The 13144-nt window shown below is 52.1% G+C and overlaps 5 protein-coding genes across 5 annotated transcripts; 4 read left to right on the top strand and 1 right to left on the bottom strand.

Annotated features, from left to right (window-relative positions):
• Window positions 1-223: 223 nt before the first annotated feature.
• KD926_003967 (uncharacterized protein) lies at window positions 224-655 on the top strand (the record flags this gene model as incomplete). Its single annotated transcript, XM_053099763.1, has 1 exon — window positions 224-655. One exon carries the CDS (start codon window positions 224-226, stop codon window positions 653-655), a length of 432 nt encoding a protein of 143 aa, XP_052961110.1.
• Window positions 656-1689: 1034 nt separating this feature from the next.
• KD926_003966 (Eisosome component PIL1/LSP1 family protein) lies at window positions 1690-2851 on the top strand (the record flags this gene model as incomplete). Its single annotated transcript, XM_053099652.1, has 2 exons — window positions 1690-2184; window positions 2243-2851. 2 exons carry the CDS (start codon window positions 1690-1692, stop codon window positions 2849-2851), a joined length of 1104 nt encoding a protein of 367 aa, XP_052961109.1.
• A 380-nt stretch (window positions 2852-3231) lies between these two features.
• On the top strand, window positions 3232-4641 carry pre2 (proteasome core particle subunit beta 5; the record flags this gene model as incomplete). The annotated part of the gene is made up of 6 exons (XM_053099542.1): window positions 3232-3363; window positions 3536-3643; window positions 3732-3887; window positions 3999-4047; window positions 4105-4204; window positions 4266-4641. 6 exons carry the CDS (start codon window positions 3232-3234, stop codon window positions 4639-4641), a joined length of 921 nt encoding a protein of 306 aa, XP_052961108.1.
• A 493-nt stretch (window positions 4642-5134) lies between these two features.
• KD926_003964 (DNA-directed RNA polymerase I core subunit RPA135) lies at window positions 5135-8972 on the bottom strand (the record flags this gene model as incomplete). The annotated part of the gene is made up of 3 exons (XM_053099431.1): window positions 5135-5898; window positions 5956-8395; window positions 8472-8972. 3 exons carry the CDS (start codon window positions 8970-8972, stop codon window positions 5135-5137), a joined length of 3705 nt encoding a protein of 1234 aa, XP_052961107.1.
• Window positions 8973-10405: 1433 nt separating this feature from the next.
• Window positions 10406-11378, top strand: KD926_003963 (ADP-ribosylation factor-like protein; the record flags this gene model as incomplete). The annotated part of the gene is made up of 6 exons (XM_053099324.1): window positions 10406-10455; window positions 10590-10662; window positions 10757-10776; window positions 10850-10912; window positions 10973-11044; window positions 11105-11378. 6 exons carry the CDS (start codon window positions 10406-10408, stop codon window positions 11376-11378), a joined length of 552 nt encoding a protein of 183 aa, XP_052961106.1.
• Between the last annotated feature and the right edge of the window lie 1766 nt (window positions 11379-13144).

Here is a 13144-nt window from a genome sequence, read left to right as displayed (position 1 = left end):
TGCCCGCGTGCGAGCGAGATCATGACTTCGACAAATCGCTTTCTCTTATTACCTTCGCTCCTGGCAGTTTTCCAACGCTTGTTGAAACCCTGCGGAGCCTTTGCCCCTTGAGTACGCAAGACTTTGGTTGCAAGCACAGTTACTCGACAGTGGTCTGTTCGAGATCTACATGATGCCGGACATCCACTATCAAACCGTTAGGAATCCCCTCTTCTAGTAATCCATGCCAGAATATGACAATAACGTCTTTGGCTTCACCAGATTGTCCCCCGCGCCGTCCGCTCCGCCATGTGCTTTGTCGAAGATGACGAGGACACCTGTGTGCGTCTCACGGAGTACCGGGTTCTGCCTGTCCGTGTTTCGTGTCCCCTTCCTGCTCCTCCTTGTCGTCGCAAGTGCAGCAGCAGTGACGGCGGTAGCAGCAGTAGCAGTGACTCGTGCTCCAGCAGCAGCAGCAGCAGCAGCAGCAGCAGCAGCAGCAGTAGTGACAGCGACAGCGATAGCGAGAGCAGCAAGAGCAAGAGCAGCTACCACCGCCATCACCATCATCGTCGTTATCACCATCGTCATCGTCATCACCATGACCCAGTCGTCGTTTGTCCACCACCGCCTGCTCGCCGTGAATGCTCTCCACGGTGCTCTTATACCACGGTGACTCGGACTATGATTCGTACGACTGAGGAGTCCCTGGTGCCCTTCTGGTCAAAGAAATCGCCGCGAGTGATTGAAAGCCGTGAGTGCGGACCGCATCGCTTCGTGGAATGTTTTGAGCCGGATGAGTGCAGGGTTCGACGACGACGTCCTTTGGAAAGAGAATGTGACGATGACATGGTCTATATCTGTGGGAGATAAGTGAGAAGGAGTGTAATGAGTCGATTTCTTTTTGTTATGCGTGCTGCGTTCTGTTATGTTTGACTTATACCCCTTGTTGCCGAGACTGCCGATCTCCAGATTGTCTATGTTCGATTTGTGTATGCTGTTCATTTCTGTCTTGGTGACTCGATGGCCTATTGCCTGATTTTTGCTTGATTTTACATGCTTCGTTTTCCATAGTTTTTGAGTTATGTTCAATCCAAGATCACCAATCACCCTACATGTACAGTTGCTTCTTAGCCACGGTCGAGTCCACGACTCAACCAACGAACATAAAGAGACCAAGTCAGCTGGTGTTTGTGCCAGAGCCTAAACCGCACCAATTCCACGGTTTTCTCTATCGCAGTCCCCAATTCACAGTGACTGAAAGCGGACAAAATGACCTCAACATCCGCCCTTCCCGCATGACGTCACGTCTACCTCTCCAGAGCGTCGCGGTCGGTTTGTCCTTCATAATTCATGTCTATTCTCTTGTGTCGTACAACAATTTTGCCCAGTATAGGTTCTGTACTACCTCAATTTATCTAAATATAGGGCTGGTTGTCGATCAACCAGGGTGATTCGTCCAATCAACTTCGAAAGGAAGGTGCATTCCACTCCGTTGTCGAACGATCAGTCTATCTGTCCGTCTATCTTTCTCTTTTATCATCGTGAGTCTCCTTGTATCTTGTAAAGCCCTCAATTAACACATAATCGTGCCGTGATTCTCACTGTTCAGACCATCACAAGCGATGTACGCACCCTTAACGCCCCAACCAACTACTCCACTCCACACATACAAGAACCTCAAACTAACAACCACCCAGGAACCGAAACATGTCTTTCCGACGAAGAGATTCTCTCTCTCAAAAGCCGCGCTTCAACATCTCCACCCTGCGAGGCTTCCAGCAACCCGAGCTGAGCCGGCGTCTAGGCCGGGTGATCAAGAACGAGAATGCGGCGATTGGCGCGCACGAGAAAGCCGGTCGCGAGCGCGTCTCCATCGCCTCGCAGCTGTCCGAATGGGGCGATTCCACCGAGGACGATGCCGTCTCTGACATCACGGATAAGCTGGGCGTGCTGATGGCGGAGATGGGCGAGCAGGAGGACATCTATGCGCAGAATCTGGAGGATTATCGCGGCTTGTTAAAGCATATCCGGGACACGGAGGGTTCGGTCCAGCCGTCTCGTGATCATAAGTTGAAGGTCGCGGATGATATTCAGAAGCTGAAGTGGAAGGATCCGAATAGCCCGCGGTTGGAGACGCTTGAGCAGGAGCTTGTGAGGGCGGAGGCGCAGAACTTGGTGGCGGAGGCGCAGTTGACGAACATGGTGAGTTTTGAGCATGATACCATGCTTGCGTTTGGCTCCGATGTTGACCGTTTGATAGACTCGATCGAAGCTCAAGGAGGCTTTTGATGTTCATTTGGCTGCTGTCATTGAGCGAGGAGAAAAGCAGATACTGCTGGCTCGCCACGCTCGTCGGCTCCTGAACTACATCGACGATACCCCGGTGGTCCCGGGAGATGTGCGAAAGGACTACGATCGAGCTGCTGAGGCAAAGATGGTGCTTGAAGATGCCGAAAAAGACCTTCTCTCCTGGGAGAGCACCGTCGATCCTATTCGCACCTCTGCTGGGCAGATGCCGGGCAACACTCTTCTGCCTGTACAGAGGACTCGCACAAATGACCGCGAAGTAGATGGAAGTAACTTCTCCGACACCACTCGGGATATCGATGGTTCTGTCACCGAGGCAACTCGAGATTCGTACGTCGCTGTGGACAGCCCCGAGGCCAGCGCGCCAACTCGGCAGGTCGAAGAGACTATCACTCAAACGACCAGCCGCGATGCAGATGGCCCAGTTACCGAGGTGACCAACGATAAAATTGCTCGAGACATCAACGGATCTGCTGCAGGAAAACTCGAAGTGCCTCGGGGCAATTCCAAGCAGGCTGTTCTCCTGCCAGAGGGACCCCAGCCAGTCGCCGTTCCATATTAGGAAATTGATCGTATAGTGTTGCTCATGCGTCCTGTATTTTATAATCTGAGATTGTCTATAATTAGGTGCTATCAATTCACATGTGGTTTCTTGTTTTGGAGATCAAGTTTTCTTGTAAGAGTGGTAAGTCACTGACTGTGTCGCGCTCTTTTCTAGGGCTGATCGTAGGCGGCCGTGATGCCTTGAAATTGGGGCAGCCATTCACTCCACGTGACCGTAGGCGGCCAGCGTGACGCGGATGAACAGCGGGAGAGAGCTCCAGCAGCTTCAAGCTCCATCCTGCCTCTGCCCTCTTCTACCCTCACCCCCCTTCTCTGTACACTACCCTTTCTATCATCTTTCTGTCCTTTTACCCCTCCAGAAATCCACACCTGCCGATCATGGATAAATTGGTCGCCCAGTATACCCAGGCGCCTCATCAGAATGAGTTCTATTCCGAACAAGAGCAGCATGACCTCACCGAGAGCCTGCCCCCGATCTCTCTGAAATTCGACCTCCCTCCTGTGGACAACGTAATATCTCTCCCGCTGGATGACTACGGTAGTTGATGGCAATGATTCCGAAGGGCACGCACACTGCGATGCTTACCTGGGTCTTGAGCCGGACGCAACGACCACCATTCATTCAACCATCTGCCACCCGATGACCTGACCGTATTGGGCTGACCTATCTTATCCTTTCTAGTCTCGAGCTTTCCTTCGTGCGATGACCGATGACCACTCCAATCCCGACTGTCCGATCAAGCTGGCTCACGGAACGACGACGCTGGCTTTCCGTTTCCAGGGCGGAATTGTATGCCTTACCCCTCCTCTCCTCTCCCTGTCGACTTGTCGTTGCCATCGCCACAGATCACTGACATATGCGTGGTTCTATTTTTTAGATCGTTGCGACGGATTCCAGAGCTTCGGCTGGTGACTGGATTGCTAGTCAGACGGTGAAGAAGGTCATTCCCGTTTCGCGGTTGAGCCGTGGTGAGGATAAGCCGACGAATGATCCGACGCCGGGTCTTCTGGGTACTATGGCCGGTGGTGCTGCGGTATGTTGAGTCTATTTGTACACTTCCTCGATGATTATACGTCTTTGGGGATATCCAATATCCGATGGGATATACTTGATTTCTGATGATACTGATTGTCGGGCATTCTAGGATTGTCAATACTGGCTGAGATACCTGAGTCAGCAATGCACACTTCATGGTAAATCTACAACATTGGTGATATTCAGGTTCAACGTTTGGCTAACCCGGGACATAGAAATCCGACACAAGCGCCGTATCACCGTCGCCGCTGCTTCGAAGATCCTCGCTAACCTGACATACGCCTACAAGGGGTATGGTCTGAGCATGGGTACAATGTTGGCAGGCGTACAAACCCCCTCCCCTCCCCTCCCGCATTTCAGTTTCATGCGCGTCAAGAGAAACCCGGCTGACAGTTTCGTTTTTCTCAAACTTCCAGATGACGCCCCAGGAAGGTCCCGCCCTCTACTACATCGACTCCGACGGCACCCGACTCCCCGGTAACCTGTTCTGTGTTGGATCCGGCCAGACCTTCGCGTACGGTGTGCTGGACGCCAACTACCGCTACGACTTGTCCGAAGAGGAGGCGCTCGAGCTCGGCCGACGAAGCATTCTGGCCGCCATGCACAGAGATGCGTTCTCCGGTGGTTTCATCAACCTGTACCACGTCAAGGAAGAGGGATGGGTGCACCACGGCTTCGACGACATGAACCCCATCTTCTGGAAGACGAAGCTGGAGAAGGGCGAGTTCTCGAACGTCACGTCGGAATTGTAAGCGGGGAGGATTGGGGTTCTTTTTTAATGGGTGTTGCTGGGCTCTCTTTTAGTGAATATTATACTTTGATGATGGTTTAGGCATTCAAGAGAAGTCATTCGATTTCGCTTTCTGTTTGTGCAACTGTAGGGCGTAGGTACCTAGCTCGGGGTCTTTTATGGTTTTGACGATACGACAGGGGATTTGATATCCCAATGCTCGTAGGATAAGACGGAACTTTGAAAAAGAGAATAAAATAAGTGAGATACGATAATGCTATGAAACATAAATACAAGACAAAAAGAACTAAAAACCCCTCCAAAATAATTACATACATGTCCAAGATCAAATAACAAGAAATAAAGAAAGCAGTGCTCGGCTCCACAAAATCTATGAAACCAGAAAATTTTTTGAGATCCCCAAACCTTCAACCCCAAAACTCATGTCATATTTTTCTCTTTCGCTTTTTTTGCTTGGTCCTCGTCGTGATAGGTATACATATATAAACCAAGGTTTAATTCTCCACCTTGTACTTCATACGAATACCCATGGCTGCCAGCTCGACGTCCAAGAACTTCAGCACACCGGGGATAGCAACGATGGTGACGTTATCACCACCGACGTGGCGACGACCATCGCCGTCCTCCCAGATAATGGCGCGCGAGTCCTCGAAGACGGCTTCGCGGGCGCAGCGACGGCAGCGGACGATGGCGGGGGCAGAGGAGCCCTGGGTCTGGTTACTCTTGGCGGCAGCGGCAGCGGCGGCGCCGTGGTTACGGGCCTTGCTGACGGAAGAGACGGCGACCTGGGTGGAGAGGAAGGAGCCGCAGTCGCGGCAGATCCAGGAGAGGGTGGAGTCGGAGCAGTTCATGAGACGGTCCTGGAGGAGGAAGGCGGCACCGTGGGCGATGAGCGAGTCACGCTCCATCTCTCCGACACGGATACCACCTCCCTTGGCACGACCCTTAACGGGCTGGCCGGTGAGCTGGTTCACGGGACCGGTGGTTCGGACTTGGAACTTGTCGTTGACCATGTGACGGAGACGCTGGTAGTGGACGAGACCCATGAAGATGTCCGCGGCGAACTCCTTACCCGTGATACCGCTGTAGAGGGGCTCGTTGCCGTGGAAGTTGTATCCGGCCTTGCGCAATTGCTCGCCGAAGAAATCCGTGGCCGTGTTCTCTTCGGAGAACTGGAAGGGAGTGCAGTCCTGGGCGTGGCCGTGGAGGGCACCGGCCTTGCCGGCCATGGATTCGATCATCTGGGCGATGGTCATACCTGGGATGTCCGTTAGTCACGGTTCCGGTTAAGAAAGAGAGAGGGGGAAATGCTTACGAGACGGGAAAGCGTGAGGATTGATGATGAGGTCGGGCTGCATGCCACTCTCGGAGAATGGCATATCCACAGCGGGCCAGAGCTGAGAGCAGACACCCTTCTGTCCGTGACGCGAAGAGAACTTATCACCGATGACTGGTTTTCTGGGAATTCGGTACTTGGCACTGATGGACTGGCATGGCTCAAGACCGCTTTCAGCACCCATGACGCGGACGCTTTCGATGTATCCTTCCTCGGAATCCTTGTACTTGACAAAGTGGGTGAGGCCGTCAACGTTCACATACGAGTCTGAGGCGGGATCGTAGCGCACGTTATGCCATGCGGCAACGGGAGCGCCCTCTCGAACCTTAGCACCGAGAAGAGGCAGTCCATCTTCGTCGATCGTGTTACGCCATTCGGCCCTAATCTCGGCGCCCGGCGCGAAGCCGAACAACTTGGTGATTTCGCGCCTGGACTTGCCTCGTCGCGAATCCTTGTCGTCAAGCGAGTGGATCTTGGTCTTGTAAACCGTACCGTGACCGAAGCCACGTTCGTGGGAGGATTTGTTGATAATCATAGCGTCATCCATGTCATAACCCGTATAGGAGATAATAGCCACGACTGCGTTGGTGCCGTTGGGGAAGTTATCCAGGCCATAGGCGTTGTAGAGAGGCGGCCGCACAATCGGCGTCTGACCTGTTTGCAGCCGGTAGAGCTTGTTGTCTGTGCGGAAGTCGATAGATGTACCCGGCGTACCCATCGTTTGCTTGCTCATCTGACACTGGTACATGTTACGAGGGGACTGGTTGTAGTCGGAGAAGGGCGTCATGTTGGCGACAATAGAAAGGATGTTGGTGGGTGTGAATTCAATGTGAGTCGAGGTGCCCGAGATAAGATCGGACGGCACGCATGCAATCTCCATAAAGGGCTGCTCGAACGGGCCCACGTAGTCGAGCTTGTCGAGGGGCAGGTACTTGACGGGTCGGTACATTCTAGCGGACTGAGAGAACATGTAGATACCGGGGTATTGACCACCGTTGGTGTTGGGGACGTAGCCGATTTCCAATTCCAGCGGAATGTTGTGAGTGCCCGTCACCTTCCAATATCTCAGCGTATCGGCAACCACACGGGCCTGTTTGGGTGAGCAGTATCCGACAATTCTGCCGTCCAGTTGGACAGGAACACTCTCCTCCACCGAGACAGACGACTCGGAGCGCACGCCTAGTTGGATCAACAACCTTGGGATGTGCGAAACATCCACATCGCTGGTGGAGATCAAGCATTTGTGGGCAAGATGGTTGAGCAGACCACATGGAGATCCATCAGGCGTGTGCACAGGGCAGAGGAAACCCCAACTCTCTGGAAGAAGCTTTCGGACGGTGGTAGTCTTCAGTTGGGCGAAGAAACTACCTCTGTGAATCATTCGGAAATGACTGATAAATCGGTAGAAGTTGATCTTCTCAGCCATGACCGTGTAACCGGACGTCTGTTGCAAATCAAGACCCGTGGGACTAACGAGGTTGCCTGTTGAAAGGAAGTACTCTAGCGTACCACCGAGGTTTTCGTTGGTTCTCCTGACTATCTTGCTTAAGAAGTCACGCTCGAACGCCGGGTCAGTGAACCTGGCCCCGTGGTTGCGAAGGGACCAGTCTCTAAGAACCGGGCCGAACGATCTGACCCATTCCTCGAGTTTCTCCTTCAGGATCATTCCGTACAAGAAACCGCCCAGCAGAACTTCCTGGTTGGAAACAGCATCGGGGTTGTCAGGAGCACAGTCACCAGCAACGAGGGCATACAGCTTCCGGATCATATACATAATCATCTTGAATTTGTCGTAGTCCTGGGTCTCGGTGACGTTGTGATTGCCCAGATGTGGCAAAACCACCTTGCGAAGGAACTCCGTACCGGCATCTTCGTTCGACATGTCCATTGGGACTCCGAGGACGGGCTTGAACTTCTCTCCCAGGTAGGCACGGCAACTCGAGCGACTGTTCACCTCGTATCCCTTGTATGTCCGCAGCAACAGCTCCACTCGATCGGTCACGAAAGTGTTGTTAATACCCTCAGACGAGGAACTGCCGACGATTCCTTCGAAGATTTCGCGGTCGTTCGTTTCCACCAACGCTTTCAAGATCATCATGATGGGGACAAGAAACTCGTTCTTTCGCCACGAGAAACGGAAAGTCACATTGCCGTCATTGAGGTAGTGCAGGACATTCGTTTGCGATGTTTGATCGGGTCGTACGGATCTTATTTGCACACCGTATTTGGTGTAGGTGTGACCACGCTTGACGAAGGAGCCACGGACGATGGCCATAGGAAAGTTCCTCTTTCCAACAATCAACATTCGGATCAACTTCTCGTTTCCGTTCACAATGAAATAACCTCCAAGCTCCTCCGATTCTTCCTTATGCTGCACGAGTTGTTCCGGGGTCGCCTTTTCTAAATGGCATCGGTTGGTCTGGTAAACCGCTCACATTAGCTTTTCCAAAGCCCCGAAGACGAGTCTAATCGTAATACACGGCAAGTATACTCACCCTCATCATGATAGGAACCTGACCCAGTTCTCTAGTCGAGTCCACCCAATCGCCATTGTTGACCTGGTACTCGATCTTTGCGCGCAACTTCCCCCGGTAGGTCGCATGTCGTTCTCTGCATTCAGATGGGTAGATATTACGGTTGCGAGTGGTAAATTTGTTTGTCGGCGGAATCTCCGGCCGCTCGAGGAAAACTTCTCTGATGCGGACATTCAGCTTGTTCCGCTTGGGCGGTTTCCGTCCTTCAGCTTGCCGAGCTTTCTTCTGTTCGGGGGTTTCGCCTTCGCCATCGATGAATGTCTTCGTTCCGATGTCTTTCAGGCCGGCCTCCAAGACTTTGCTGCCGTCGAAAAGCGCATTGAAGGAATCAATATGAGGTTTGATGGCATCGGCCAAGGCGGGATATGCGGTTCGGTCACTCGGAGGGTTTCTGAACAGGTTTTCCCGTCTCAGAGTGTCGTAATTGACGGACCAATTGGTGTCGGTCTTAGCGGGGGCCATGGTGAATTCTTCTCAGCGATCAGAGAGAGGATTGCTCGAGAAAAAGTGTAGACCCAAAAAAAAAGAAGAGAGAAAAAAAAAAGAGGTTCCTACAACCTCGTATGATTCAACAACCAGAGGCACCGTCAACAAAGTCGGCGCAATGGAGGTACTCAATGGTTCATTCCCTCTTGACACGGAAGACAAGGAGAACGGGCACAAAGGAAAGACCCAGAGAGAGAGGGATACTCGCGATGGAGAGAGGCAGGAAAAGAGCAGAATGAAGCCGCTCAGCGCAGCAACGGGGAAATTTTTCGAGGTGGAGCCGGCGGACAGATATCGTCACGTGCTGATAGCGGGCTTGAAGTGGCTGTCTGCCTGAGGCTTCCCGGCCGCCACGATGACATAAGACCGCATCACAGGACCGCGGAACGGGACGCGGCCGCCTTAGGCAACAAGGCAACCTTTTCGCACCCGATTCTTTCCCCTCGTCGTGACTTGAGGGTCTGAAGAATAAACCAATCTCTAACTATCTGTAACTATCCTCTGGAGATAAGACCCGATCTGCTGGACGGCATTACACGAGGTTATTATTCCACCGTCTTTGATTTCTCACCGGCTACGGCCACTCTTGCAAATCAATCTCGCTCGTGCGACCCAGCCACAGGACTAACTAGCCAACTAGTCTAGCTGGTCGACCTTTCTCCCCCTAGGAAGCAGTAGATGTCCAGACTGACAAGGGACACGGGCGAACTAAGCGCTCCCCTCCCCGGCGGCGCAAGAGCGAACGGTCATGCGTGCACATAGATCGGAGCAGTTTAGTTTCACCGCAAAGCAGGACAGTATCAGAACGGCAATTATCCTTCCTCCCACGCATCATCTCCTGAAAGCGACCTTCTCTCGCTGCAGCGGTTGGACCCTGAGCAATAATTAATTACTTTTTCTTCCTCTCATCCTCTCCTTCTTCCCCCTCTCCTTCGCTCCCTCGCTCCCCTCCTCAGCTCGTCGGCCTGTCTGTCTGATCGGCTGGGTAGCTGTCGTCGTTTACTTCTTCCACGCCGCCTAAAAACCCAGTTGTATCTCGCTCGCCCACTCATTTTTCTCCTTCAGCGTTTGGACTACTTCGCATCATCTGGGCTTTCTGTCGGAGTCGCGGAAATCTGCTTCCACCCACCCCCCACCTCCCTCATTCTTCCAGCTCCAAACTTTTTTTTTTCTTCTTCCTTCTTTGCTTTTTTATCTGAGCTTTCGATATATTAAACCCTGCGTCATCCGCTTGGGCCAAGCCTGACTTTTGCCTTTTTTTTTTTTTTTTTCTCTTTTTTTGATTTTGATTTGCCTTCACCGACTTTGTCATTCTCGGCCTTCCTCGGCCTTCTCGTTTGTCCGCTTAAATCGCTCTGGTAAATTTCTGTTGTGCAGTTGTTTGTCTGGTTCTGGTCTATCCTTTCATCATGGCGGGGATCTTTCGAACCATCTATGACTGGCTTTTGAGGATGTTCTGGTAAGTGGGCCGTTGTTTCCAATAGGTCATCGCTTTTCGCGGTTCCTCGGGAATAGTCCCTCCCCCGGCCCGTCCCCGCAGAAATGGAGCTATTTGGCCTGACAAGAGCGGTGCCATGTGTGGTGTGAATGTAGGGCGACGGAGATGGATGTCACCATGATCGGACTCCAGAATGCCGGAAAGTCATCGCTGCTGCGTGTCCTCGCGGTAGGGCTCTCTCCCCCACCCAGCTCGGCCGACCGATCGAGCGTTTCTTTTTGCCAACCATCGTCGCTAATCTGATCGATACGGGAATGTATAGGGCGGCGAGTTTACTGTAGAGTAAGTTCTTAGCGCGTAGGGTCCAAGCCTAGTCGCAAAGCTCTGTCGCTCTCTTGCTAAGACATTATCGCAGTTCTATCCCTACCATCGGCTTCAATACGAAGCGGGTCCAGAAGGGCCATGTGACTTTGAAATGGTTGGTGTTCCAGGCTTGCAGCCGATGAGCTTCAGCGCCAGTGTTCTAACGATCGTGAAGTTGGGATCTAGGGGGGCAACCGCGGTTCCGACCGATGTGGGAGCGATACTGCCGCGGCGTCAACGCGATCGTGTAAGTGTTCGGAGACGACGGACTATCGATTTTGTATAGCATTGCTGACTTGCCGACCAGCTATATTGTGGATGCGGCAGATCGCGCTGCCTTACCGGTTGCGACGGACGAGCTGCACGAATTGATGACCAAGCCCACATTAGATGGAATCCCTCTATTGGTTCTTGGAAACAAATCGGACCTCTCGAACAAACTGTCGGTCGACGAGCTGATCGACGCGATGGACCTGAAGTCCATTACTCGTCGCGAAGTGAGCTGTTATGGGATCAGTGCCAAAGAGGAAACCAACCTGGATGCGGTTCTGCACTGGCTCATCGCTCGAGCTAGCCGATGAGCGACGCAACATGCGAAGTCGGGTCAGGAACTTAGTCTGATAGGCGTCTTGACGCCTCCGTGACTTATTCCTATCTGCCCGTGTCATGCCTGATCATGAAATTTCCGTAGAAGATATCCAACACTTGGCTAGCTGCCTCAGATGTAATGACGTTAATGATGTGAACCAGGCACATTCAACTTGAGCGTGATCACTTTTTGGTCTTTCTGATCTTTGGCCTCTTTTTTTGTTTCGTTTGCCCATGTGATTTGTCATGATAACGATGTCGATTCATCTTTGTATTTTTTTTAATAGTATGTCTTTTGTTTCCGGGGGGTGTCTATCGGCGCCCGATCCAGTGAAAGAATGAGCAGCTTAGCAACGATTGGAGATAAATGCATTTTTTTTGGGAAGACGTTCGAAATAATCGACACTAGACTAAATATCTAGGGCAGACGGTGTCTGAAGAGCAAAATAGTCAGTCAGTCGGCAATTCCGCCGTACTCTGCGGGGAAGAATCAACGCGGGACGAAAAAGAAAACACTCAGGGGACAGGCAGGAAGGGAACGCAAAAAAATAAGATGCACGATCTTATTTACGAGGAGCGAGTTGGAGGAGTAATGCGGACAGCACACAGACCAACTGATGCGTTGGCATTGCAGATGCGAAGACGGGAACTAATCAAGCCCTCCATGCCTTTCCAGCAAATCCAACCCCGCCAACCACCCCCCAGCGAAGGTTCAAGGGCTTCTAGGGTCAGCATCTTGTGCTCCGTCCGACTTTGTCATAGGCAGCTGCCCGGTTCGCGTGCATTTTCTGCGAATCGGCAGGGTGTCCGGTTGACCCAGTCAGGCTGGTAGTTGGTGGGTTTCCATCGAGGAATGACTTCGGGTTGTTGTATCACGTTGTCTTGAATGCTGCGTGGCGGAGAGAGAGAGGGAAAGTCGACTGAAAAAGTTCCTTCTCACCCCCTATGAATATGAAACAGAGACTTATCCCGGGTGGGAAGGAGGGGACAGCCATGAGGGACAGCAGAAAAGGGACCTGGTCATTATTTGTGGTCGTTATCATCGGATGGATGCAGATGCCTCAGGCTGGATGATGACACAACTCGACACAACCCCCTTCGCCTTTCTACAGTGTACTCCGCGCCCGAAAAAGTATAGATAGGCATGGCGAGGTAACTAGGCTTAAAGCATGCTAACGAATACGCCGGTTTACTACTAATTCCTTTTATTGTGTAGAATGTCTAGAATGTTACTAGTAGGCAAGGCAAGGCTCTACTGCGTAGTAGGATATATGAGCCGCAACAAAGGCCGACTCTTTCTCCCTTGGGGGAACAATATTGAATCCATGGATCGGATCAGATCGGTCGATGACAAAAACCATGTCTCAGTTGTCTCCGACTCAGAAAATAGAACCCGATCAAGCCACGATAGGATCGACTGCGCCCTGCTACAGGGGCCATTACGGAGTATGCGCTGTACTGGTTAACTATTGATCAGGACCATGAGTCGGTGTGACAGATGAGTTGGACCTCGAGGACCAGGTCAGAATAGGCTGCGAACAACGCATCAGACCGGGAGGATTTCAAGTCACGGTATCCCGTAGGTTGGATGCATCGGCGGATGCTGAAGGCTTGAAGCTCAGTTGACCAGTAGATTGGGTTGAATCCAATGTGGGATGACGAGTGTGGAGAGGAGCCATTCGTTAGTATGTACATACTTACGTCAAGGATATAAGCTCAGTCTGAATGTGAATCCGGTGTAGTTCGTTGACCTGGAGAT

The sequence above is a fragment of the Aspergillus affinis genome (genome assembly GCF_023601865.1).
Source record: "Aspergillus affinis strain CMG 70 chromosome Unknown NODE_1_length_919884_cov_86_970707, whole genome shotgun sequence".
Taxonomy (NCBI): domain Eukaryota; kingdom Fungi; phylum Ascomycota; class Eurotiomycetes; order Eurotiales; family Aspergillaceae; genus Aspergillus; species Aspergillus affinis.
Note: the sequence above shows the minus strand (reverse complement) of the source record. Positions and strands in the feature narration are given on the sequence as shown.